Here is a 27,392-nt window from a genome sequence, read left to right as displayed (position 1 = left end):
ATCTGGATTGGGGAAAGATGGCATTCTCAGTACTTTATAATGCTAGTGAAATGAGGATTTGGTCAGATTTTTGAACGGTCTGCACTCTGCAGAAGAAAAATATTGTATAGGCCGGGGACATGAGACAGCAGGAAATGGGAACTTTTCTTCCTTCTATTTTTGTGAATGGAAAGGCTGAGGATGTCAGAGAGTTCAGTTAAAATATGTGCTTTATAAGAAAATATAATAATGTGTTTTATAAAGTTTATAGCATTGCTGGCCTACCCGGTGAGGTGTTCCTAGTGGTGGTGGTGGCAGCGTGTCAATGTGTTGAGAGGAAGAGGTGATCTGGGAAATTCTGCTGAGCAAACTCCGGGCCCATTTCCATCCCCCAGTTAGTCCACTCCACTCAACTGATTTACACACTGAGTGGGTCTTTGGGTGTTGTTCCTGGGTAGTTGTTTTGGGATCTCTTCCAGTGGTTTGTCAGTATCTCCTTCTGGTCCAAGGAAGGAAACTTTGTTAACCTTAGCACTTACCTACAGAATATGTTTGTAACAGCGCTGCTTGTGTGGCATCAAAATCGGAAATACGCCTATGCATTCCCCCTGGAAGGTCCCTCCTCTCAGAAACTGCCCGCAAACGATCCTACAGCCACTTCATCCCACATCTCTGGAATAAACTCCCCCCCCAACTCAGGCAACAGAACTCTTTATTGACATTCCGTAAAATGGTAAAGACCCTCCTCTTCAACTAAAGGTCTCCCTCAGTCTACACCCCCCCTTAAACCCCACCTCTCTCTTCTCTCCCCTATTTAACTTCTCCTAAATTTCAGTATAGTCCTCTCTTAGTCTGTACTCTGATAAATTGTCTATACTCTGAAAAATTGTCTGTAGCCTGATAAATACTGCTCAATCTTGTATGTCCAAGCATCTAAACCTATTGCACATTTACTTGCCTAACTACTTCTACTGTGTATGTTTACTTGTAGACCGTTCTGAGCTACTGGGAGAACGGGATATAAATCTAAATAAATAAATAAATAAATAAATAAAATTAGTTTATGTAGTGATCGAAAGAAAAAACCAGACCTTTGCACATTTTTGCACTATATGGTGGGTGTATGAGGAGATTCACAATTTCTGCAAAGCTAAGTCCATGTGAAGTTACCTTGTGCTGTATTTGACATCTAGCAAAGTCTCTGTTTGGAAGGAAAGATCTCAGCTTAAAAATGAAGTGGCCAGAAGTTATGGTAAAAGCAGATAGCGTAGCTGGTTTTAAGAATGGTTTGGACAAATTCCTGGAGGAAAAGTCCATAGTCTGTTATTAAGACATGGGGGAAACATCTGCTTGCCCTGGATCGGTAGCATGGAATGTTTCTACTCTTTGGGTTTTGACCAGGTACTAGTGACCTGGATTGGCTTCTATGAGAATGGGTTACTGGGCATTGAACCAATGGGTTACTGGGCAATGAACCATTGGTCTGACCCAGTTAGGCTATTCTTATGTTATGTTCTCATCTGTAGGGGCCTTTGTTTTCACTTCTTATTTTAATGTATTTTTTTCTGAGAACTTATCAGTGTTTTTTATAATGGGAACAAAAATGGAAGAGAATTAATGTGTGTGGAATGGGGGGGTAACTAATTTCTTCAGCTAAATAATTCAATCCACCTCAACCAGACATAGGAGAACTCACGCCCCATTCACACACCCTCCAACCAAAAACGTCAAAAGAAAAAAACAGTTCGACAACCTCCTAGCCATTTGAGCTGCAACACTCGACCCCCAACTCTACAATCTATTGACCTCAACCACAAACTACAAAACCTTCAAAAAATAAATAAAAACCCTTCTATTCAAAAAACACATAAAATCGAACTAACACAATCAGAACTGTCCCAAGCATCACCTGCAACTACTCCATATGTACTTCTGATGTCATGACAATTCAGACATAATTTATGTTATGTTATGGTATGTTTGGAATAATGGTTACACATATGAGGTTCAATAAAAGAAAATTTTCACTGCCTGTTTCTATTATGACCATTTATTCAGTTTCATGGTTATTACAAAAAATATTTTTTTACATAGGGGGGGGTGTCAAAAAATGATGGGCCCCGGGTGCCACATACCCTAGGTACGTCACTGTCAAAATGTGTCCGTTTTGAGAATTTATATATGCTGTCTATATTTTGCACTATGGGCCCCTTTTACTAAACTGCAATAGCAGTTTTTTGCGCAGGGAGCATCGAGAGCAGCGTGGGGCATTCAACGCAGCTCCCTGCGCTAAAAAACACTATCGCGGTTTAATAAAAAGGGAGGGGGTATATTTGTCTATTTTTGTATAATGTTACTGAGGTGATATTGCATAAAGTCATCTGCCTTGACCTCTTTGAAAACCCGCAGAATATATATGATAATTAACATTTTCTCTGCGTACAATGTGCTTTGTGTTTTTAAAATTTTATTGTTGGTAGATCATTTTGACTTGGCCACGAGGGTAACGGGGAGGGAGGGAGGGGAGCTGCTGAAAGACATCTAGTAATCCTTGCAGGCTTGATTGCAGGGAATTATTTTTGTAAAATCATGTTTTGTTATGTGACTAGCATTATTTAGACTTTAATTTCTATGAATGAATAGAATGAAAATGATATAAAATTACTTGCTTGTTTTTATGTGCGTGCGCTGAAAGAAAGTGGAGAGAGAGTGGGCTGAGGACACTGAAGGGAAATGGGGAAGAGAGAGTGGGGAGAAGACGCTGATTTATAAATTGACAATTGTACAGAATATTGTTTCTTTTTATACTTTAATATAATAAGTTCAATATAAAACAATTCAAGGCTTGTGTGGATGGAATCAGGTGGTTTGTGGGGATGAGGACCGAGCTTACGGGGATTAGTCCAATAAAATGCTATTTTCATATTTCTCATTATTTGTTTTATTTTTATTTGTTAATTTGTAAAGTGGTGATTGTTATGTATCAGTTTTTCAAATTTACATCTACTGTCTATATTTTGCATAGTATTAGAGGACATGTATTACTGTTTTTGTGGTGTTGTGGTGTTGCATTGTACGCAGAGTCTGGTTTCTTGGCAGTTCAGTTTAACTTTTGTCTACATATTTCTATTTTTAGTTTGTGATTATTCCATATTGGGCAAAGGTGTATCTGTCTGTGTGTATGAAAGGGACATTGCTTTCTGATAGCATTGACTGTGCAGGATCTGGTTTGTTTAGTTTTACAATGTATGTGTTGGTGTTCTAGTGCTCACTGCAGTGTTTAAAATGCTGCCTTTTCCTAGGTACACTCTTGTTGTGCGATATGTAGATTATTACTAAAAATCATATTTTTCATATAGATGGGGGGGTGTCAAAAAATGATGGGCCCCGGGTGTCACATATGATAGGTACGCCACTGCCTTCATGACTGTCCCTGATATTCTCATTCAGAATTATGGGCTTCACAAAATAAGTTCATAGAACCAGTCCTAATAGCTTACAAATACCCACAAGCATATTTGTATGCTCTTCAAAAGATGTAAATGTGTGCTTGCACTCAATATATTCTTGTGTTTTATAAAATACACATTACAATTCTTCCTTCATCTCCAATTTTGCCTAAGCTATGTGCCTGGTAATGCCTTAACTCTGATCATTTAGAAGTAAGTGAACTCTTTCCATGAGCCTACTTTTCATATGTGCATTCAATCATGCAGTTTTAGAAAGCCCTTTAAGATCATTCACGGCATCCTTCCTCCCTTAATCCCACTATTTTATAACTCCTCGAGTCCTGACTCTACCAGACCTGCCCATGGGTTGGAGAAAGATGGTACATGAGGGAAGGAGGGGATACATAAAAGGAGGACACATGATGGGGAGAAAAGGATTGAGTTAGGGAAACACTGGAGGGGTGAGGGAAAGAGGTGGCAAGCTTTAGGTAGACAGTAAAAAAGGATATTGATGAGAGGGTAGTAAGAACGTAATCTAGATAGATGCAGAAAATAAATTGAAAAGGCAAATGAGGGAAAAAGGGAAAGGGATTGCAGAGGAGAGGTGTGGGAGAGGGAAGGAGAGGAGAGAGATGCCATACCAATGGGGTGAAAGGAGAGATGGAAGGGGGAGGCATACAGTTTCTGGAAGGGGCATAGAAGGAGAGAAGATGCCATATAGGGGCAGAGAGACGGCAGACAGTATAAACTATCCTTCCCCTCTCTACACGGTATTCGCTATGCAGGCAAACTGGGAAAATCCCTTCTCTTCAGAATCACAGGTCTTTGGAACGACCTTACTACCCCACTGTGGAACCTGGGCTCCCTCCAATTATTCCGCAAGCAACTGAAAACCTGGCTTTTCACTAAAATGTAATTCTATCCCCCCTTACTCTTCTCTTCTATATATAAGTTCATGTAAACCTTTTTTTTCCCTTCTCTTCCTATATTTTAAGTTCTTGTAAACCGTGTCGAGCTCCACATCCGTGGAGATGATGCGGTATATAAACGTGTAGGTTTAGTTTAGTTTAGTTTAGAAAGCCCTTTTTTATTCTCTCCAGCTCAATGGAAGTTGGAAAGAATTATGCAAAATGGTCAAGAATGGCGGCCTGTCTGGGGGGCAAAATTTCAGCTAGTTCGCTTGTAGTACACAAAAGGAAGGCCACTAGCTACTCAGTGCTATCGTACATATTGTTGTAGAACTAAGGTATCAACTAAAACACTGGCTGCCTATTAAGAATTTTAGTTTATGATTGTTACTGGTCAATATTCATATCATTTGTTTGCACAAGGTTTTCAACAATAGGACCTCTGAGAAGGTCTATAGCTGAAACACAGACCGTGTTGGGTTAGGTTTCAGGTTTATAAAAAAAATTTGACATACCGCCTTATCAAATATCAAAGCGGTTTTACAAAGTATTATTAAAAATAAAAAGACACTAAAAACAATTTTCAATACAGCAACAGGAATACCAACAGACAAACGATGACTTACTGGTACGAAAGGTAACAGGCAGAACTACAATATTTAGTTTTGTTTGCATTGTACAGTTGATATTCTACCACCTCAATAAAGGACTTATTATTGGTATCATGGGTTTTTTTTTGCTGTAGTCAATCCTACCTTTTTTTTTTTTTTTTTGCTGTTTCTTCCTGTGGGAGTATTTTGATTTTCTTTGTTTGTGTTGGCATGTGGAAAAATGGTAAAAGGTCTCTGTTGAATTGTCTAGTTAAGTGGCACTGAAAATCAACACAAATAATTTAAATGGGCAGGACCTTCTCCTGCCTTCTTAGCTTTCAATATTGGTCAGAAGCATTTTGGGGGATTTGATTTTATAACAGGTCACCTATCAAAAAAGGCATATTTTGAGCCTATTCTGTAAAGGCAACATAGGTTTATTAATTACAGCTCATTTAGATATCATCCCTGCTAAGAGTTCGGAATGCTTTGCCGAAGAATTTGAATTATACAAGTTTAAACACTGAAATTTAGGGCTCCTTTTACAAAGGTGCGCTAGTGTTTTTAGTGCACGCACCGATTTTGCACGCGCTACCCTGCTCTACCGCCTGCTCAAGAGGAGGCAGTAGTGGCTAGTGCATGCGGCATTTTAGCGTGCGCTATTCTGTGCGTTAAGGCCCTAACGCACCTTTGTAAAAGGAGCCCTTAATTTTCAACATTCTTCTGAAATGGAGACACTCTAAGAGCTTTTTAAAAATGTAGCAAGCCATATCTAGCTGCAAATTAGCATGTAGAACATTCCACAAAAGGGGAGCATCTTCTGAAAGTATTTGCTTACAAGTTGACTTTAGATGCTACCTGTGGAGGGTAAAAAAACTCAATTCTTAGAATTTAAACATGGGTCGTGAGTGTTAGACTGCAGTTGTGATAAGTTTTCTGGACAAGAAAAACATATAATAATTTAAAGGAGAAACAAAGAACTTTAAAGTCAGTATGAGACAAGACCAGTAGCCAGTGAAGATTGTTAAGCCACAGTGAAGCACCGTTTTATATTTAAGTTTTCCTAATTTAAAAAATAAGAGTCCCACAGCTAGGCCCAGTAGCATAAAAATTTTCACCTGCTCTAACAACTCCCAAATATTCTACAGTAATATGGGATATTTGGTCTGAGGATCATGTAGCAGGGTTTCCTTCAGACTCCATCCATTAGGTGTCACTCTTGAGCACTAACCATGACTCCTTGCTAGAATGTTGCAAGAAGGCTGCATCCCATGAATGTGAACCCAGACTTGGAGATCAAACAGGGATTACATTCTGTCATGTTCCACAGCCCTTGACAAATGAGTTACCAGGATGGCTTAAAGTTTAAAAATTTAATGGAAATCTTTATCAGTGGAAACCCTATAAAGAAATTCATTTTAATTTCAAAACATCATAGAGCAAAGTTCCCTCATTTCTTCTGTTCCTTCTTATAAGACACATACTGTAGGTAGTGTCTAATACTAAGGCAACAAGAAATAGTTGACCGCTTTGTGTACATTAGCTGATGAAATCCCCTAAAGAGGATAGAGTGGGCAGCATTTAATATGTATTATTTTGTTCCAAACACATGTAACACAATGTTAACCGCTAGTTTTTCTACTTCTGCATTTCCCAGGAAACAAGCGCATGGGTATTGATGCATAGTGGAAAGTTTGAAATGCAGCATAGGAACACATTTTTTTTTTCAGTACATATGAAAGTAAAAGGAGTCAAAGTGGAGAAATCTTCATTGTTAAGAATGGAAAAACTTGTATAAAAAGTTAACCACTTAAGCTCCTGAAATTTAATTTATAACATTTTATTGAAGGAAATAATATAATATAATATAAATAGATTTCATTTCAAACAGATTTACAATTATAATATTTACATATATATTTCTATCATTCTTTCAAAATATATTTCCATATGAGCCAAATCAACCTGCCTACTACTCCCACCTCCCTTCCCTCCTACCCCTCACCTCCCCCTCCTTCCCTCCAATTCACATTGTATTGATGTAATTAATAAAACCATAATATAAAAAGAAATTTATCATTCCTTTAATATACCTTTCAATATGACCTATTTCATCCTACCCCCACACCCCCCAACTTCCCCTCCCCCTTCATTTGAATGGAAGATGACACATATTACCAGGTATTACAAAGTTATAAATATTTCCAAAGCTTCATTGTAAAATATTAACAATCATACTTTGTACTCTAGAGGAAAGATTTTGAATATATGGGTCCTAAAGTTTCTAAAAAAACAAACAAACAAATAACCATGTACATCTTGGAAACTTACAAACATCCCTAACTTCAAATTTAAATTTAAATGGTTAACCATTTAAGCAATAAGGTTGAAGGCAGCTACATTCATGTTCCTTTGTGCCCGTCCTTGATATGCTGATTTGTTGATATGCCTATACTCTCCCTGAGCTGGGCAACAACAGTTCAGCTTACTGCAATGCGGGAACTGGTACAGAAGCCATGGAGCCAGCTGGTAGTAAGTGCTAAAGAGAACCGTGGCAGGGCTTACTCCATCCACAGTCTGACAGCTAATATTAAATGGACTAACTAGTAAGACTTTATGTACTGGTTAGCCATTTATCAGTTTAGGGATTGATATTCAGCCCATGGTGATAAGTGTCTTACAGTCCACTACTAGATAAGGGGTGACCTAATCCCAGATAGTCAATACTGGGGCATGAATATCTAGGTATGTCCAATGATTTGGAAGTTAATGATAACCTTTGTATAAGTGCGTACTTTCCTATATATTTTATGGAGTTCCCTTCCCGCTTTTAAAATTTTATTTGTAAGCCGCTGGGATTCATAAACAAAGGTAAGAAGTGCTATGAAGACAGCACACAGAGCAGAAAGGAGCAGATCTCACGTAAATATAGAAGCAAATGTTTATTCAACACGAGATCCCATACAGTTAAGAGCCTGATGCGGACCATGTTTCACCCCAGCAAAGGGCTGTGTCAAGGGCAAAGATTCCTTAATCACATAAAAACACCAGGGAAGTTCAAAACTAAGCCAGCAGTAATTTAAAGCAACATAAAGATGGCAGCATCTACTTGCAGAGCAGTATTATCACTCCGCCCAACCCTTCTGTGGCTCTTCACCAATCTACCTATCTGAGCACCTTGAAATTACTGGCCCCTCTCGTACTCGAAATATCTACCTGTTCTCCTTCTCCTCCCTGAAGGGCTGCCTCTACAAAAAATTCCTTGACCGATCCCTAGCATTCCAAGCGGGCAAATGGAATAAATACCTCTCTACTCTCATCTCCAATTCCCCCCACTATCAAACATTCAGGAAGTTAACTAAAACCTACCTTTTTGACAAATTCCTCTGATTTATCCTCCCTCCTCCTCCCTTCTCTTCTGAACTCTCCCCCCTAGACCCTTACCGCCTCATGTAACACCGCCATCTATAACACCGCTGTATCAAACTTATAGCAAATGTAACTACTCTGAACATATAACCTAGCTGCCAAAATAACTTCACCGTATATTTATTGTCTAGAATGTAAAGGTAACTTGACCGAATATGTATCGTCTAAAATTGTAAATGTAACATTAACGAAATTGTAACTTCGCTGTAAATGTACAGTCTCTTCATCTGTTAACCGCATAGAACTTCCATGGTAATGCGGTATACAAGAATAAAGTTCTTCTTATTATTATTATAAATATAAAAGGACAAAAATATAACAGATGATCCAAAGTCCCTATATCAATATGACAATGCCAGCATCTATTAGACTTAGAACTATCTATTTTATTTAATCGAACCGGGGTCCAAAAAATCCTATGTAACAAAAATAACCATGTTTGCCTCATAGATGCTGATGCTGTACATTTCAATGTCCAAGTCCAAGTCCAAGTCCAAATATACACAGAAATATACTGTTTTATCTCGAAGCTCCAGATGTCTCTAAGACTGTTTTTTTGTTTAAAAATCCAGAAATCAATTTGTACCACTGGGCAGCCTGATGTCCTACTAGATCAGTTTGGTAGCAAAGGATCTGCAGACTAAAATAATTTTTAAAATTTTCCATTCAGGGAACCCACACTGAATAGCCTGCTTCAACTGCAACCACCTGTATTGTTGAGATTTTAAAATTCCAAATGGATGTTGCAATTGTGAAAAATCAAGCAGATTTCCATTAGATATAACATCATCTAATATTCGAATTCCTGCCTGCATCCAGTTCTTCCAAGCGATCCCAGCACCGCCTATTTGAATCTTGGAGTTTAACCATAAGGACTGCAAAGTAGATTTCATAATAGGGACATCTGTTAATTTATCAATAAATTTAATTGTTTTCCAGGTGTCCAATAAAATCAGATTGTCTTTAGCATAATTAGGTATTTTAATATTTAATATATGAGATAGTCGCATTGGGGACATGATTTTCCACTCCAGATATAACCAGTCTGGCTATTGAACAAGTCTTTAATAGTATCCGCCAGAACCTCTCAGCTCCCTCAGTATCCTGGGATGGATCCCATCCGGTCCCATTGTTTTGTCCACCTTCAGTTTTTCAAGTTTCTCATAAACGCTTTCCTCCGTGAATGACGCAGAATCTACTCCATTTTCTAGTGTAACTTTGCCAGACAATCTCGGTCCTTCTCCAGGTTTTTCTTCCGTGAACACAGAGCAGAAGTATTTGTTTAACATGTTTACTTTTTCTTTATCACTTTCCACATTTTTTAATTTAGCAATTCCATTTTTCATCTTCCTCCTTCCACTGATATATCGGAAAAAAAATTTGTCTCCCTTTTTTACATTTTTAGCAATTTGCTCTTCCTCCTGTGCTTTCGCCAGGCGTTTCTCCCTCTTGGCTTCTTTCAGTTTCATCAGGTAGTCCTGTCTGCACTCTTCTTCTTGGGTTTTTTCTCCACCACTAGTTTAGAGAACCACGTTGGTTTCCTTTTTCTCTTGTTTTTATTTATATTCTTCACATAAAGTTCCGTAGCCATTTTTTTAGCTCCTTTCAGTTAACCCACTGTTTTTTTACTTATCTTATGTCCTCCATCCTAAAAGCTCTTTCTTCAGGTACTCTCCCAATTTATTAAAGTCCGTACATTTGAAATCTAGAACTTTTAGTATCATGTGGCTGCTCTTCACTTTAGCCGTTATATCAAACCAAATCGTTTGATGATTGCTACTTTCCAGGTGAGCACCAACTCATACATTAGATACACTCTCTCCATTTGTGAGGACCAGATCCAATATTGCTTGTTTCCTCGTGGGTTCCGTCACCATTTGTCTGAGCAGAGCCTCTTGAAAGGCATCCACAATCTCCCTACAAAAGTTAGAGGAATAGTATAAAATCTGGCAACTAAAATTCAATGCAAAGAAATGCAGAGTAATGCATATGGGGATTAATAATCGGAAGGAGACGTATATGCTGGGAGGGGAGAGGCTGATATGCACGGATGGGGAGAGGGACCTTGGGGTGATAGTGCCCGAAGATCTAAAGGTGAAAAAACAGTGCAACAAGGCAGTGGCTGCTGCCAGAAGGATGCTTGGCTGTATAAAGAGAGGCGTAACCAGTAGAAGAACAAAGGTGTTGATGCTCCTGTACAGGCCATTGATGAGGCCTCACTTGGAGTATTGTGTTCAGTTTTGGAAAATGTATCTGGCGAAGGACTTGAAGCGGTCCAGGCTTGAAGCGGTCCAGAGGAAAATGATAGGAGATTTGTGCCAAAAGACGTATGAGGAGAGTCTGGAAGCCCTGAATATGTATTCCTTAGAGCAGGGGTGCCCACACTTTTTGGGCTTGTGAGCTACTTTTTAAATGACCAAGTCAAAATGATCTACCAACAATAAAATAAAAAAAAAAAACCACAAAGTACACTGTACGCATAGAAAATGTTAATTATCATTCCTATTCCAGGGTTTTTCAAAGAGGTCAAAGCAGATGACTCTATGCACTATCACCTCAGTAACAACCATACAAAAATAGACAAATATACCCCCCTCCCTTTTTACTAAACCACGATAGCAGTTTTTAGCACAGGGAGCTGCGCTGAATGCCCAGCACTGCTCTCGACACTCATAGGCTCCCTGCGCTAAAAACCTCTATTGCGGTTTAGTAAAAGGGGACCTTAGTGTAAAATATAGACAGCAGATATAAATTCAGACACATTTTGATCACTAAATTTAAAATAAAATCATTTTTCCTACCTTGTCTGGTGATTTCATGAGTCTCTGGTTGCACTTTCTTCTTCTGACTGTGCATACAATCTTTCTTCCCTTCTTTTAGCCTGTATGCTTCCTCTCCTCCAGACCTCATTCCTTCCCCCAACTTTTCCTTCCTCTTCCCTGTCCTTTCTTTCTCTCTGCCTCCCTTTCTTTTTTTTTCTGTTTCTCTTCTTTCCTTCTGTCTCCCTGCCTGCCCTTTTTCTTTCTTTCTCCCTGCCCTCCCCCAAGCCACTGCCACTGCCATTGCCATCAGGGACCAGGACCCAAACGCCACCAATAACAGGCCCCAAGCTCTCTCTGCTTCGGCCAACTAGCATTCCTCTCCCCGACGTCAATTCTGCCGTCGGGAAGAGGAAGGCTGATCAGCCCAAGATCGTGATCAACCTATTGGGGGAAATGCCGCCGGGTCCTGCCTTCGCGGAAACAGAAAGTAGGCAGGACCCGGCAGGAAGAAGAACAAATGCTTCACTAACCTATCTCCCTCATTAGCCTGTAGCGAACGCTTGCTTCAGGGCTCTCAACATGTGCGTGCCGGCTTCCCTTCTCCCCCCCCCCCGGACATAACTTCCGGTTTCGGAGGGAAGAGAAGAGAAGCCGGCACGCACATGTTAGAGCCCGGAGCAACTGGCTGAAATCTCCAAGCCGTTTTTTTTGGGGGGGGTTTTTAATGTTCAGCCAGTGGCGTACCTAGGGAATGTGGCACACGGGGCCCATCATTTTTTGACACACCCCCCCATGTAAAAAAATATTTTTTGTAATGACCATGAAACGGAATAAATGGTCAGAATAGAAACAGGCAGTGAAATTTTTCTTATATTCCAAACATAACATAACATAAATTATGTCTGAATTGTCATGACATCAGAAGTACATATGGAGTAGTTGCAGGTGATGCTTGGGATAGTTCTGATTGTGTTAGTTCGGTTTTATGTGTTTTTTGAATAGAAGGGTTTTTATTTCTTTTTGAAGGTTTTGCAGTCTGTGGTCATTGTCAATTGGTTGTAGAGTTGGGGGTCGAGTGTTGCAGCTCGAATGGCTAGGAGGTTGTCGAAAAGTTTTTTTCTTTTGACGTTTTTGGTTGGAAGGTGTGTGAATGGTGCGTGAGTTCTCCTATGTCTGTTTGAAGTGGATTGAATTATTTAGCTGAAGAAATTAGTTACCCCCTCATCCCACACACATTAATTCTCTTCCATTTTTGTTCCCATTATAAAAAAAACACTGATAAGTTCCCAGAAAAAAAATACATTAAAATAAGAAGTGAAAACAAAGGCCCCTACAGATGAGAACATAACATAAGAATAGCCTAACTGGGTCAGACCAATGGTCCATCATGCCCAGTAGCCCTTTCTCATGGTAGCCAATCCAGGACACTAATACCTGGTCAAAACCCAAAGAGTAGCAACATTCCATGCTACCGATCCAGGGCAAGCAGACTCTTCCCCCATGTCTTAACAGATTATGGACTTTTCCTCCAGGAATTTGTCCAAATCTTTCTTAAAACCAGCTACACTATCTGCTTTTAACATAACTTCTGGCCACTTCATTTTTAAGTTTAGATCTTTCCTTTCAAACAGAGACCTTGCTAGATGTCAAATACAGCACAAGGTAACTTCACATGGACTTAGCTGTACAGGAAATGTGAATCTCCTCATACACACACCATATAGTGCAAAAATGTGCAAAGGTCTGTTTTTTTCTTTCGATCACTACATAGCCTAATGCCACACAAGCAGCGCTGTTACAAACATATTTTGTAGGTCAATGCTAAGGTTAACAAAGTTTCCTTCCTTGGACCAGAAGGAGATATTGATAAACCACAGGAAGAGATCCCAAAACAACACCCAAAGACCCACTCAGTGTGTGAACCAGTTGAGTGGAGTGGACTAACTGGGGGGTGGAAAAGGGCCCGGAGTTTGCTCAGCAGAATTTCCCAGACCACCTCTTCCTCTCAACACATTGACACGCTGCCACCACCACCACTAGGAACACCTCACTGGGTAGGCCAACTATGCTATAAACTTTATAAAACACATTATTATATTTTCTTATAAAGCACATATTTTAACTGAACTCTCTGACATCCTCAGCCTTTCCATTCACAAAAATAGAAGGAAGAAAAGTTCCCATTTCCTGCTGTCTCATGTCCCCGGCCTATACAATATTTTTTTTCTGCAGACCCTTCAAAAGTCTGACCAAATCCTCGTTTCACTTGCATTATAAAGTACTGAGGATGCCATCTCTCCCCAATTCCAGGTCCTAAAGTCTAAAACAGTAGCGCAAACTAATGCTGCCAGATTCAGGAAAAAAAATTTCGATTCGATTCAGCCTATTGAATTGGTTTTTCAATTCGATTTTCCTGCCCAGTTGGGTGATTTTTTTCAAAACTCCTGGTGGGTTTTATAGCTTTTTCACCCCCTTTGGCTTCTCCTAAACCACACTGGCGCTGTGGTGTAAATAAAATAAAGAAACAAAAAGGACTTTTCCTCTCTCTGTTAAATCCTAGCTCACGTTTGCAGTCCAACACCAGCTCTGGCAGGATACACATTTCAAATCTGACATATTATAATCACAAAACAGCACCCCCCCGAAGGCCTGTCCCCCCCTTGTAGGCCTGCCCCCTTGAAGGCCTATCCCTTCCCCTTGAAGGCCTGCACCCCCTTGAAGATCTGCACCCCCCCCCGAAGGCCTGTCCCCCCCCACTTGAAGGCCTGTCCCCCCTTGAAGGCCGGCCTGCCTGCCTGCCTGCCCGCCCACCCCACCCTGAAGGCCTGATGCCTCGACCCACCCCGAAGGACCCCTCGCCCTCCTGGCCTCCCCGCACCACCTATGAAGCAGCCACAGCAGGATCGCGACATCAGCGATCTCTGCGCTGCTTAGGCGCTGCTTCCTGCGCTGCGGTCCCGTCCCTCCTCTGATGTCAGAGGAGGGGCGGGACCGCGGCGCAGGAAGCAGCGCCCAAGCAGCTCAGGGATCGCTGATGTCGCGATCCTGCTTCACAGGTGGTGCAGGAAGGTCAGTGGGGCGAGCGATCCTTCGGGGGTGGGGGGACTGAACAGCAAGGCCAGGAGCACCCCCTCAGGGCTGGCACCTGGGGCGCACCGCCCCCCCCCCCCCCCCCTTGGTACGCCACTGTGTTCAGCAGCGGCAGATGACAGCTGGGCGGACCGCCCAGCTAAAAGGTCCTAGGGAGAACACTGGAGAGGAAGGCTGATCGGCCCGTAGATCAGGACGGCCCGGGATGAGCTCCGCGATCGAGCCACGTTGCCTTCCTGAGCTACTGGTCGATCGCGATCGATGTATTGGGCACCCCTGCCTTAGAGGAAAGGAGGGAACAGGGGAGATATGATTCAGATGTTCAAATACTTGGAAGGTATTAACGTGGAACAAAATCTTTTCCAGAGAAAGGAAAATGGTAAAACCAGAGGACATAATTTGAGGTTGAGGGGTGGGAGACTCAAGAGCAGTACAGTGCTCTTTCCATGGAAAGATGGGTTACAGTTAATAGCCCCAATTTCCATCAATACTATTCCTCAATACTATTCCTCTTAAACAAACCACTACAATAAAATTGATAATAAACTTTCATTCCGTCCCCAAATTAGTGCACTGGTTAAAAATTGTTTTTATAAACTAAGAATGATTAGATCTTTAGCTCCTCTCCTTGACGCTAAATCTCTTAATGTGTTAATTCACTCGCTCGTAATATCTAAAATAGATTATTGTAATTCAATATTAAAAGGTATATATGTCTAAAAGATATAAAACGTGTCCAACTCATTCAAAATACGGCCATAAAAATTATAACGGGTTCAAATAAATTTGATCATGTCACTCCACTATTAAAAAAGCACATTGGTTGCCCGTTTTATACAGAATAACATACAAAATTGCCCTCTTGACTTTTAAAACTTTACAAACAAACTTCCCGGCATTTATGGACAGACTCTTGATCCCTTATGATCCCCCTAGAGCCTTAAGATCAGCATCCCAGCATACCCTCAATGTCCCATCTCGGAAGATAATTGGCACTCGTCGCTCCCTTATTTTTTCAGTAACTGCCCCTTTGACCTGAAACTCTCTTCCTTTATATCTAAGAGCAGAGAGTAATATGCAGAAATTTAAGAGTGGTTTAAAGTGTTTTCTCTTCAAGGATGCATATAATTGCTAATGAATTAGCTACCTACTTTAATAAATCCAAATGTTTCTTATTTTCAGGCCACTAATTTTCTAATCATTTTCATGATTTTATTCCTTTTCCTATTGTATTTATCTTTTATCTATTCTTTTCATAAATTGTATTTCCGCCCCTTTTCCTATTGTTTCAAAGATTAGTGTTTGTCTGTTTAGTCCTGGTTTGTCTAATAATTTAATACATATATGTTTTATATTGCAGATACGTCTGTCTTTCTGTAATTTTTAAAGTTTGTTCAACGCTTTGTACTGCTGGATTAGCGTTTAATCAAATATTTTAAATAAAGATAAAGATAAGGAAATGTGCTCCCGAGAGAGGTGGTGGAGAGGGAAACGGTGATGGAGTTCAAAAAAGCATGGGATGAACACAGAGGATCTAGAATCAGAAAATAATAGTAAATATTGAAGAACTAAGGCCAGTACTGGGCAGACTTGCACGGTCTGTGTCTGTATATGGCTGTTTGGGGGAGGATGGGCTGGGGAGGGTTTCAATTGGCTGGGAGGGTATAGATGGACTGGAGTGAGCTTTGACAGAGACTTCAGTAGTTAGAACCTAAGAATAGTACTGGGCAGAGCTTTAGATTCTTGCCAAGAAATAGCTAAGGAGAAGAAGAACCCACCCCCCCAACAAACTTTCAGATTGAATCAGGTTGGGCAGACTAGATGGATCATTCGGGTCTTTATCTGCCATCATCTACTATGTTACTATGTTAAAACTGCACTAGTGTTTTAGCTTTGGCCGTGGTGGTAAGACCTACGACACTCATAGGAATTCTGTGAGCATTGGAGGTCTTACCGCCGCAGCCAGTGCTATCAACATTAGCGCAGCTTTGTAAAGGAGGGGGGTTTATGAGGAAAGGGAGCTATATTTGTTCAAGGGTTTATTTGTTGTATATACAACTCTGAGCTTCTTCATGTAGTAGCTTTAAAGCAGCGGTCTCAAAGTTGCGGCCTGCGGGCTGCATGCGGCCCTCCAGGGACTATTTGTGGCCCGCTATCTGTCATCTCAACTTCACAAGCTTTCTGATTGTGGAGAGGACAATCACGTACAGACCGCGATTGTCCTCTCCACAATCAGAAAGCTTGTGAAGTGGAGATGACAGACAGCGGGCCACAAAATAGTGGGAAAGATTTATAAACTATAAAGAGTTTTACCTCATGCAAAGTTGTCATTTCTTTAATAAGACATTAACTATTTTTTTTGCGGCCCTCCAAGTACCTACAAATCCAAAATGTGGCCCCATTAAGGATTTGAGTTTGAGACCACTGCTTTAAAGCCTGTGCAAATTCCCAGATGCACTGAATCTCTGACCAAGTTGTCTGTAATCTGAAATGCATTCTAATTCTTGCTCTTTTAAAGAATTTGAAATTGTGTTGCTATATTATGGGCCCTGCCCAAAGCTGTTTATATTTAAGTAGAAAACTGATCTTGTGTGCTTGTTTTTAGCACTCAAAATGCTGTGTTTGAGTTATTTTCTTTTCTTTCCTGTTTTGCAAGAGGTAGCAACTAAACTTCTGTAGAAGAGTACTTTCAAAATAAAGAACCTAGCTCAGACATGGACAACTCCGGTCCTCGAGGCCAGAGTCCAATTGGGTTTTCAGGATTTCCCCAATGAATATGCATAAACAAAATACCCAAATAAGAACTATGTTTCACACTACTTCTTATGCTTATAAATAATTCATCATTTATTATAATAATATAGCACCATCAAAACCTTTGAAACATATTATAACATTATTTCATATGAAACATACACAAAATTATTCTCCCAGTGAAGCCCTCCCCATCTATCCAACACATAGAAAAAGTTAACATTCATGAAAAGTTCATCCCTTCAATAAAACACTGTATCCAATGCCTAATCTTTTTATCTGTATGCACGCCGTTGTCTACTGGATTTGCCTCCACATTCATTCAATCAAACTTGATCTTTGAGAACCATAACATTCATTTGTTAAAGTGCCCTCTCCTGACCATTACCTGATGATTCACCAGAGGCATATAATCACTTTAGGGATGTTTATTCACTTTCATGTGATTTCTATGAGGGTTGACCATACGCAAGTGAATAAACAGTTATGCAAGTGTTTGATATTCAGTGCTGAAATTCGCATAGCTATGCAACCAGAGTTAGTATAGACTTTTCTAGTGGGGGGGGGGGAGAGAGAGGGGGCCAGGAGGTGGATGCCTCTTGGTGGGTGGGTCCAAAATGAGGCCATGTGTTTAAGGGAAATTTAGGGCTCCTTTTACTAAGGTGCTCTAGTGTTTTTAGCGTACGCAGCAGATTAGCGCACTCTAACCCCGCGCTATGTGGCTAGAACTAATGCCAGCCCAATGCTGGCATTAGCGTCTAGCGTGCGTGGCATTGTAGCGTGCGCGTTAATGCCCTAACACAGCTTAGTGAAAGGAGCCCTTAGTGTGAATATCTGGTCTGTAGTTAATAAACACATCAATCATAGTTCAAGATTCTGTGGAGAAATAATGTACTTTATATAACATTTTGTTTTACAGATAGTATTAAATTCCAGGCATGGAGACTGATGATAGGTTAACAGAGTCGCATGAGGTCCACAAAGCAGCAGATCAGGAGCAGGCACTTCAGAGTGAAGATGTTAACAGTGAACAACCTGATCTATTTCCCAAGGGGACTCAGCAGCAAATGGAACTCTGGGAATCTCTGTCTAAGCAGTTCCAGGATTATCATCAATCATCTCCATACCTCATTCCAGAAGAGCAGCAGAACCGACTTTGGCAAATTCTTCCCCTTTTCTTCAAGGTTTGTTCCTCAGGGGACAGAGAATAAGATATGATGTAATCAGTGGCGTACCTAGGGTATGTGGCACCCGGGGCCCATCATTTTTTGACACCACCCCCCCATGTAAAAAAATATTTTTTGTAATGACCATGAAACGGAATAAATGGTCAGAATAGAAACAGGCAGTGAAAATTTTCTTATATTCTAAACATAACATAACATAAATTATGTCTGAATTGTCATGACATCAGAAGTACATATGGAGTAGTTAGTTGCAGGTGATGCTTGGGACAGTTCTGATTGTGTTAGTTCGGTTTTATGTGTTTTTTGAATAGAAGGGTTTTTATTTCTTTTTGAAGGTTTTGCAGTCTGTGGTCGATGTCAATTGGTTGTAGAGTTGGGGGTCGAGTGTTGCAGCTCGAATGGCTAGGAGGTTGTCGAACAGTTTTTTTCTTTTGACGTTTTTGGTTGGAGGGTGTGTGAATGGTGCATGAGTTCTCCTATGTCTGTTTGAAGTGGATTGAATTATTTAGCTGAAGAAATTAGTTACCCCCTCATCCCACACACATTAATTCTCTTCCATTTTTGTTCCCATTATAAAAAACACTGATAAGTTCCCAGAAAAAAAATACATTAAAATAAGAAGTGAAAACAAAGGCCCCTACAGATGAGAACATAACATAAGAATAGCCTAACTGGGTCAGACCAATGGTCCATCATGCCCAGTAGCCCATTCTCATGGTAGCCAATCCAGGACACTAATACCTGGTCAAAACCCAAAGAGTAGCAACATTCCATGCTACCGATCCAGGGCAAGCAGATACTTCCCCCATGTCTTAATAACAGATTATGGACTTTTCCTCCAGGAATTTGTCCAAATCTTTCTTAAAACCAGCTACACTATCTGCTTTTACCATAACTTCTGGCCACTTCATTTTTAAGTTTAGATCTTTCCTTTTAAACAGAGACCTTGCTAGATGTCAAATACAGCACAAGGTAACTTCACATGGACTTAGCTGTGCAGGAAATGTGAATCTCCTCATACACCCACCATATAGTGCAAAAATGTGCAAAGGTCTGTTTTTTTCTTTCGATCACTACATAGCCTAATGCCACACAAGCAGCGCTGTTATAAACATATTCTGTAGGTCAATGCTAAGGATAACAAAGTTTCCTTCCTTGGACCAGAAGGAGATACTGATAAACCACTGGAAGAGATCCCAAAACAACACCAAAAGACCCACTCAATGTGTGAACCAGTTGAGTGGAATGGACTAACTGGGGGGTGGAAATGGGCCCGGAGTTTGCTCAGCAGAATTTCCCAGACCACCTCTTCCTCTCAACACATTGACACGCTGCCACCACCACCACTAGGAACACCTCACTGGGTAGGCCAGCTATGCTATAAACTTTATAAAACACATTATTATATTTTCTTATAAAGCACATATTTTAACTGAACTCTCTGACATCCTCAGCCTTTCCATTCACAAAAATAGAAGGAAGAAAAGTTCCCATTTCCTGCTGTCTAATGTCCCCGGCCTATACAATATTTTTTTTCTGCAGACCCTTCAAAAGTCTGACCAAATCCTCGTTTCACTTGCATTATAAAGTACTGAGGATGCCATCTCTCCCCAATCCCAGGTCCTAAAGTCTGACAGTAGCGCAAACTAATGCTGCCAGATTCAGGAAAAAAAATTTCGATTCGATTCAGCCTATTGAATTGGTTTTTCAATTCGATTTTCCTGCCCAGTTGGGTGATTTTTTTCAAAACTCCTGGTGGGTTTTATAGCTTTTTCACCCCCTTTGGCTTCTCCTAACCACACTGGCGCTGTGGTGTAAATAAAATAAAGAAACAAAAAGGACTTTTCCTCTCTCTGTTAAATCCTAGCTCACGTTTGCAGTCCAACACCAGCTCTGGCAGGATACACATTTCAAATCTGACATATTATAATCACAAAACAGAAATTAAATTAATTTTTCTACCTTTTGTTGTCTGGTTATATTTCAAATCTTGTTGGTCCAAGGCTCTGGTTTTCTTCTGATAACTTGCTTGCCAGGGTCTCTTTCTTTCTTCTTTCTGCATGCTAACCATCCATCTGCCAACTCTGTCCTCCCTTTCCATTTCCCTTCCCTCCCCAGGAAGTCTGGTATCTTTCCTTTTTTTCATCTCCCTCCACAGAACCACCTTTTCTTAACTATCCTTTCATCCGGCATCTCTCCCTCCTTCCCCACCACCCCAGAGTCCACCATCTCTCCCTTTCTTTTCCCAATTACCCTCCTATCCAGTATCTCTATCCCTCCTCCACACCATCCCTTGTGTCCAATTTCTCTCCCTTTCTGTTTCCTTCCCTCCCTAAATACCCATGGTCCATCTCATCTCTCTCCCTCTCGCTATTTTCAGACCCATTATTTCTGTCCCCCCCCCCCAAAGTTTGGCATATGCATGTCTCTTTGAACACCCCCTTCCGTCCGTGTACTTCTAAACCAGGGTCCCCCCCAAAGGCCTGTCCCCCCTTAAAGGTCTGCCTGTCCCCCTTGAAGGCCTGCACCCCCCTTGAAGGCCTATCCCACCCCCCTTGTAGGCCTGTCCCCCCTTGAAGGCCTGCCTGCCTGTCCCCCCTTGAAGGCCTGTCCCCCCCTTGAAGGTCTGCACCCCCCCCAAAGGCCTGCACCCCCCTGAAGGCCTGTTTCCCCCTTGAAGGCCTGTCCCACCCCCTTGTAGGCCTGTCCCACCCCCTTGTAGGCCTGTCTCCCCCTTGTAGGCCTGTCCCCCTTGTAGGCCTGTCCCCCCCCTTGTAGGCCTGCCTGCCTGTCCCCCCTTGAAGGCATGTCCCCCCCTTGAAGGCCTGTCCCACCCCCTTGTAGGCCTGTCCCCCCTTGTAGGCCTGCCTGCCTGTTCCCCCCTTGAAGGCCTGTCCCCCCCTTGAAGGCCTGTCCCCCCACTTGAAGGCCTGCACCCCCTTGAAGGTCTGCACCCCCCCGGAGGCCCGCCCCCCCCCCGAAGGCCTGCACCCCCCCTTGAAGGCCTGCCTGTCCCCTCCCCTTGAAGACCTGTCCCCTCTTGAAGGCCTGCCTGCCTGCCTGTCACCCCCCTCCCCTTGAAAGCCTGCCTGCCTGCCCGCCCGCCCCACTCCGAAGGACCGCTTGCCCCCCTGGCCTCCCCGCACCACCTATGAAGCGGCACTACCTATGCTCCCGACCTTGCCGTTTAATCCCCCACCACCACCCCCGAAGGACCGCTCGCCCCACTGACCTTCCTGCACCACCTATGAAGCAGCCGCAGCAGAATCGCGATGTCAGCGATCCCTGAGCTGCTTAGGCGCTGCTTCCTGCGCCGCGGTCCCGCCCCTCCTCTGACATCAGAGGAGGGGTGGGACCGCGGCGCAGGAAGCAGCGCCCAAGCAGCTCAGGGATCGCTGATGTCGCGATCCTGCTGCGGGCTGCTTCACAGGTGGTGCAGGAAGGTCAGTGGGGCGAGCGGTCCTTCGGGGGTGGGGGGGGAATGAACGGCAATGCCGGGGGCACCCCCTCAGGGCTGGCACCTGGGGCGGACCGCCCCCCCTTGGTACGCCACTGGATGTAATATTGCAATATTATGGGGTCCTTTCATTAAACTGTGATGTTTTGTACTTACTGCATGTTTGAAGCAAAAATTAGGGGGAATTCATTGTTATTTGACTCTTAATGCAGCTTAAATGGCTTTAATACCGCCTGACTTAAAAATCCTATGGTGATACTTAAATTGCCACAAGCTAAGCAGTAATGAGATGTGAAACATGCTAGGCTAGTTGTGGTTCTGCCAAAAGCAATCTTCAACCGAAGCTGGTTAGGGAATGGCTGGATAGAGTCAGTATTCAGTGACACTATCTGGTTTAGTGCCACGGGTTGCTGAACCCTATGGTTAAAGAATAGCCACCTCACAAGAAGAGTTATCCTAAAGCCATGGGTCAATGCTCCTGGGCCTGAAGTTTAAAAGGATCACAGTGCAACCTTTTAAAATGTTTCTTCTCCCTGGGTCAAGCTCCCCCCACACTGTTCAAGACATCCCTCCGAAGATCCCACCTTCAGTCTCATGATCCTTTATCTGGGGCCCAGTGGGTGCCTGGAAGGCAATCCCTCTTTGCTCCTCCCTGCTTGGTGCCACCTACAAATTGATGCCCTTATCAGTAGTCTTATGCTACATATGGAAATATGAGATACTTAGCGGTAATAGCGCTAATCACTGTTTAGGTAGATCTAAATAGACAGGGCGGTGATTTGAATAGTTTACTTGGATAACAGCAGAAGTAGATCTTCCAGCTTTGTTTGATGGAACTGGTGAGCTGGAACTTGAAATGTATATTGAGGGTGTTTTACTGATATCTTTGAGAGGTATGTGGTCTGACACTATGCGGATTTTTGGAATTATAGGTCTGTGAGCCTATAGAAAGGATCATAAATTGTATATTGATTGGTACCGTTGTCCTGTGTCTCGCCACATCTCGGTAGGTAGAACAGATGTGTTCAGTCATCACATCACTGAAGAAAACCACAGCATGATGAACTGAAACAACGGTTCTACCTAACTAGATGTTGACAAGACCTGGACAACAGCAACAATCATGATGCCAACTGAGGAAGTCTAAAAGTACATACATTTATTAAGTGGCGTACCTAGGGTATGTGGCACCCGGGCCCATCATTTTTTGACACCCCCCATCTATATGAAAAATATGATTTTAGTAACAATCCACATATCGCACAGACAAGAGTGTACCTAGGAAAAGGCCAGCATCTTAAACACTGATGACTATCATCAGTGATGCGCAGAGGGAGGGAGAAAGCAGAGAAGCAGCCGACGCTACTGGACGGAGGTTTCCTGCTTTCGCTGGGAGGGTCGGAAAGGGTTCACATTGGGGGGGAGAGATAGGAGGGGTCAGCAGGGGTTCGGCTGGGAGGGGGGGGAAGCGTTCTGCCTCGGTGCTCCAAGGCCTGGCGCCATTACCTTTTTAGGTAATGGCGCCGATTCTGCTTTCGCTGGGAGGGTGGGAGCGCGATAGGGGCCAGGCCAGCTGTGCACCCCCCTATAGGCTGAGCACCCTGGGTGGGAGCACCCCCCATGCGCCCCCCTCTCTTGGTACGCTACTGCATTTATTTATTTATAACACTTTATTCCGCACTATCAGTGTTTCTAAGACAGATCACATCCAGGCATTCAAGCATTTTCCCCTATCTGTCCTGGCAGGCTCACAGTCTATCTAACGTACCTGGATGTATAGCTGAGGCTTTGAGCCATTGAAAAAGATTGTAAGTCATGTTAAATGTAGTGTTCAGATCCAGATGTGCCCTTGAGTCAGTTTTGACTTCTGGTGACCACCAGTGAGGGACTCCTCTAGATGTTCTCGTGGCATGATACAGGAGTGGTTTGCCATTGTCTCTGAAGCAAGGAGGGTTAAGTGACTTGCCCAAGGCTACAAGGAGCAACAGCTAGGATTTGAACTAGGCCTTCCAGTTAGCCAGCCTGCTCATCTATGTTGAGTTCTAATATGCACTAACCAATAGGCTACTCTTCTCTCCAAGTAATGGCATATAAAATATAATAATAATAACTTTATTCTTTTTATACGCCATAACCAAAAGTTCTAGGCGGTTTATACTAAAAAGAGCTGGACAATCAGCGAAATACAATAATAGCAGTAAAAAATACAAATATTTGTAAAATGGAATTTTAATAATAAAACTCACTAAGTAATAAACTTATCAAACAAGTGTCTTAATTTCCAAGAAACTGCAATTTAGGATAACATAGCTTGCTGAATACATTTACCAACCAAGGATTGTTCCCCTGATGCAGGATTAGTGAAACAGGGGCCTTCGTTGGATTGTTATGAGGTAAATGCCCTAAAACTATAATTTTAAAGTTATTATTAAGATAAGATGACATTTTGAGCACTGATATAAAATTAGAAATTAAAAGGTGAAAAAAAATTTATAACGGGAGTTTTCTTGGACAAGCGATTATAACGCTTGGCTCAAGGCTTTAAAAAGTTGTAATAGCGGAGGGGCTACTTGAATGAAGAGCTCTGAGAGTTCTTTTCTCTTTTTAGTGTACTAGATTTGCCAGTTTTCTGGGCAGTACTTAAAGGCATTGATTGATTTTGTTATTTTTTTTCCTGCACTTGCTCTTGTTTCAATAGGAAAGCACATACAGTGCGTTAAGAACATAAGAATCGCCGCTGTTGGTCAGACAGTGGTCCACCGTGCCCAGCAGTCCCGCACATGCGGTGGCCCCTTGTGGTTTAAAGACCAGTGCCCTAACCGGAGCCTATTTTCTGGGTTTAGGCTCCTAGAAAAGCCAGTGAACACTAAAAATGCAAATAAGGAACAATTGATTCCTGAGGGAAAAAAGTGGGTTAGGGTTCCCATGCAAGCCTACTTATTGTACGTTTTTGCTATCTAAAACCATAAAGTTGTCATTTTAAGTACCCTTCTTGTAAAGAACAGCGTTATTTATTTTTGGGTTATTTATTTATTTAAAAATTTATATACTGCATAAATTTATGTGGTTAACATATTGGTTACACACATAATATACTATATCTACACTTCTCCCTCCGTATTCGCTATGATAGGGATTAACAGAACCATGAATACAGAAAACAACCGCAAATAATTTTTTCATATGTTGTTCACATTTTCTATTAAAAAACCATCGTGACTATGGTGAAAACTGCGAATAACATTGGTGAGAGACCTGGCCTGTTCCTGAAGGAGAGGCAAAACACAATATAGAAAGTGCTGGGAATCAGCAATTTTCTCTGTAAACGGTTGGAATCAGTGATTTCTCTATGCAAGCTGAAAGTAATTTGGGGGGAGGAGCCAGCAAGCTAAAATACCGTGAATAATTGAAACCGCGAATGCTGAAAATCATGAATACGGAGGGAGAAATGTAATCGCCCTTTAGTCGCATGGATAAGAACAAACAATGGACAATCTTATCAATTAAACATTCGGCAATAAAACTATAAGAAGTTAAAACCCAGATATTCGTTGGCACTGTATCTTACAGGAAAATCAGAAATAGCAACATTTTCATAGGAAAGCATTAACAAAGAGCTGTGTTCTAAACAATCTTTTGGTGTAACAATACACACAACTCTACAGATATCTTCATACTCATGAGATCACACTCTGCATGACCATGAATAAGCAAAAAATGCCAGTGAACAGTGAGTTATCACTCAACTAAACCAATTGATAGCTGTCGGATGCGCTGCACAAAGCCCAAAGATCACACATCAGACTTTTCCCCGAGTTCTTCATTTCATATTGTCCAGATTTATGAATTGTGGATCAAACTCTACTCAAGTTTCTTGCTAATCCCCTGAGGATGCCATAGCCAAAATTGGAATTCTAGTTGGGTCTTCACCTAAATTGGTTTCCCAATCAAGTAACCATATCAGACTAACACATTCCCTCTCTCAAAATTATTAACACACGGCGGCAATCTATCTTTTCTGTTACAGCTCCACAAACATGGAATTCCCTTCCAATTTACCGTATTTTCACGCATATAACACGCGCGTTATACAAGATTTTACAAACCGTGCATAACCTTGTGCGTTATACACGTGAGCGCGTTGTACAAAATTTTTTTTACATAGTTCCCCCCGACGTCCGATTCACCCCCCCCGCAGGACCGCTCGCACCCCCACCCCGAAGGACTGCTCGCACGCACCCGCACCCCACCCCGAAGGACCGCTCGCATGCACTCCTACCCGCACCCACACCCCCACCCTGAAGGACCGCTCGCACCCCCACAGCCTCCGGCCCCCCCCCATCATATAGAAGCTCCTACCGGTGTCCTGCTGCTTCCTCTTGGCGGTCCCGGCCCTTCTGTGAGCCCTGCGCCTGCGCTGCTTCTTCCAGCGGTCCCGCCCATTCTCTGACGTCAAGCCCCTCTTGCCCCGCCGACTCCCCGACTCCCCGAACACGATCAGGGCAAGAGGGAGCTCAAGCCCTCTTGCCCCAGCCAACCGCGGCACCGCCCGACACGATCGGGGCAAGAGGGAGCTCAAGCCCTCTTGCCCCCCCCCCGACTCCCCGACACGATCGGGGCAAAAGGGAGCCCAAGCCCTCTTGCCCCGCCGACTCCCCAATCTCCCCGACAATATCGGGCCAGGAGGGAGCCCAAGCCCTCCTGGCTCTGGTGACCACCCCCGCTAGTTGTTCAGGCCAGGAGGGAGCCCAAGTCCTCCTTGCCCTGGCGACCCCCCCACTAGTTGTTTGGGCCAGGAGGGAGCCCAAACCCTCCTGGCCACGGTGACCCCCTACCCCCACCCACACTACATTATGGGCAGGAGGGATCCCAGGCCCTCCTGCCCTCGACGCAAACCCCCCCCCCCCAACAACCCGCCCCCCCAAGAACCTCCGACCCGCCCCCCCAGCCGACCCGTGACCCCCCTGGCCGACCCCCCACGCCACCCCCACCCCTCTTCCCCGTACGTTTGTGTAGTTGGCCGGACAGACAGGAGCCAAACCCGCCTGTCCGGTAGGCAGCCAATGACGGAATGAGGCTGGATTAGCCCATCCGTCCCAAAGCTCCGCCTACTGGTGGGGCCTAAGGCGCCTGGGCCAATCAGAATAGGCCCGGGAGCCTTAGGTCCCTCCTGAGGGCGGGGCCCTACCTGACCATGTGCCCAAGGCCCCGCCCCCAGGAGGGACCTAAGGCTCCCAAGCCTATTCTGATTCATGAATAAGCAAAAATGCCAGTGAATAGTGAAAATGGATTACACTTTTATTTTGCACAAATAAGCAAATTTATGTATACGCAAATAACAAGATCACATTGTACTTATTAAGTACTAAGAAAGTCTAATTGACATGATGTAAAAATGCTTTTCTGCAGGCATGTGAATGTACAGGGGAGGTATTATCTCTGCCTAATACTCATCTGATGGCAACTGAGCTCTCCAGGCTTCTTGCAATCGAACTCAGGAAGAAAATATCAAACAAGCCTGCAGGTAATAAAACAAAGTGCTAAAATTTATTAATACTTTATGGATAAACAAACTTTGGGGAAGCTTAGTATGAGCTAACAGATGGCAGAGGCTAAATGCTGCACATACTATCTAATACCTATGGGTTATATTGCACTTAGCACACGCTAATGTCCATTAGTGTATGCTAAGTTTTAGTAAAAGGACCCCTTAAATTGCAGTAGAGCCATAAGGATCCTTTTACTAAGTAGTGCTAAAAGGTGGCCTGCCCTATCCCCAACACGAGT

At 42.8% G+C, this 27,392-nt stretch overlaps 1 protein-coding gene across 4 annotated transcripts in view; it reads left to right on the top strand.

The window, feature by feature from the left end:
* The window catches only part of WDFY4 (WDFY family member 4), a 613,830-nt gene that overhangs the window by 65,235 nt on the left and 521,203 nt on the right, over positions 1–27,392 (top strand). For all 4 annotated transcript variants that reach the window (XM_033941175.1, XM_033941176.1, XM_033941173.1 and 1 more), the window contains exons 2-3: positions 17,881–18,145; positions 27,015–27,129. In XM_033941175.1, the coding sequence (XP_033797066.1) occupies positions 17,900–18,145; positions 27,015–27,129 (361 nt within the window). In that variant the 5' untranslated portion in view covers positions 17,881–17,899. The remainder of the gene's footprint in view (positions 1–17,880; positions 18,146–27,014; positions 27,130–27,392) is intronic.

The sequence above is a fragment of the Geotrypetes seraphini genome, chromosome 4, assembly GCF_902459505.1.
Source record: "Geotrypetes seraphini chromosome 4, aGeoSer1.1, whole genome shotgun sequence".
In the NCBI taxonomy this organism is placed as follows: domain Eukaryota; kingdom Metazoa; phylum Chordata; class Amphibia; order Gymnophiona; family Dermophiidae; genus Geotrypetes; species Geotrypetes seraphini.
This window is presented reverse-complemented; position numbering and strand designations above follow the sequence as displayed.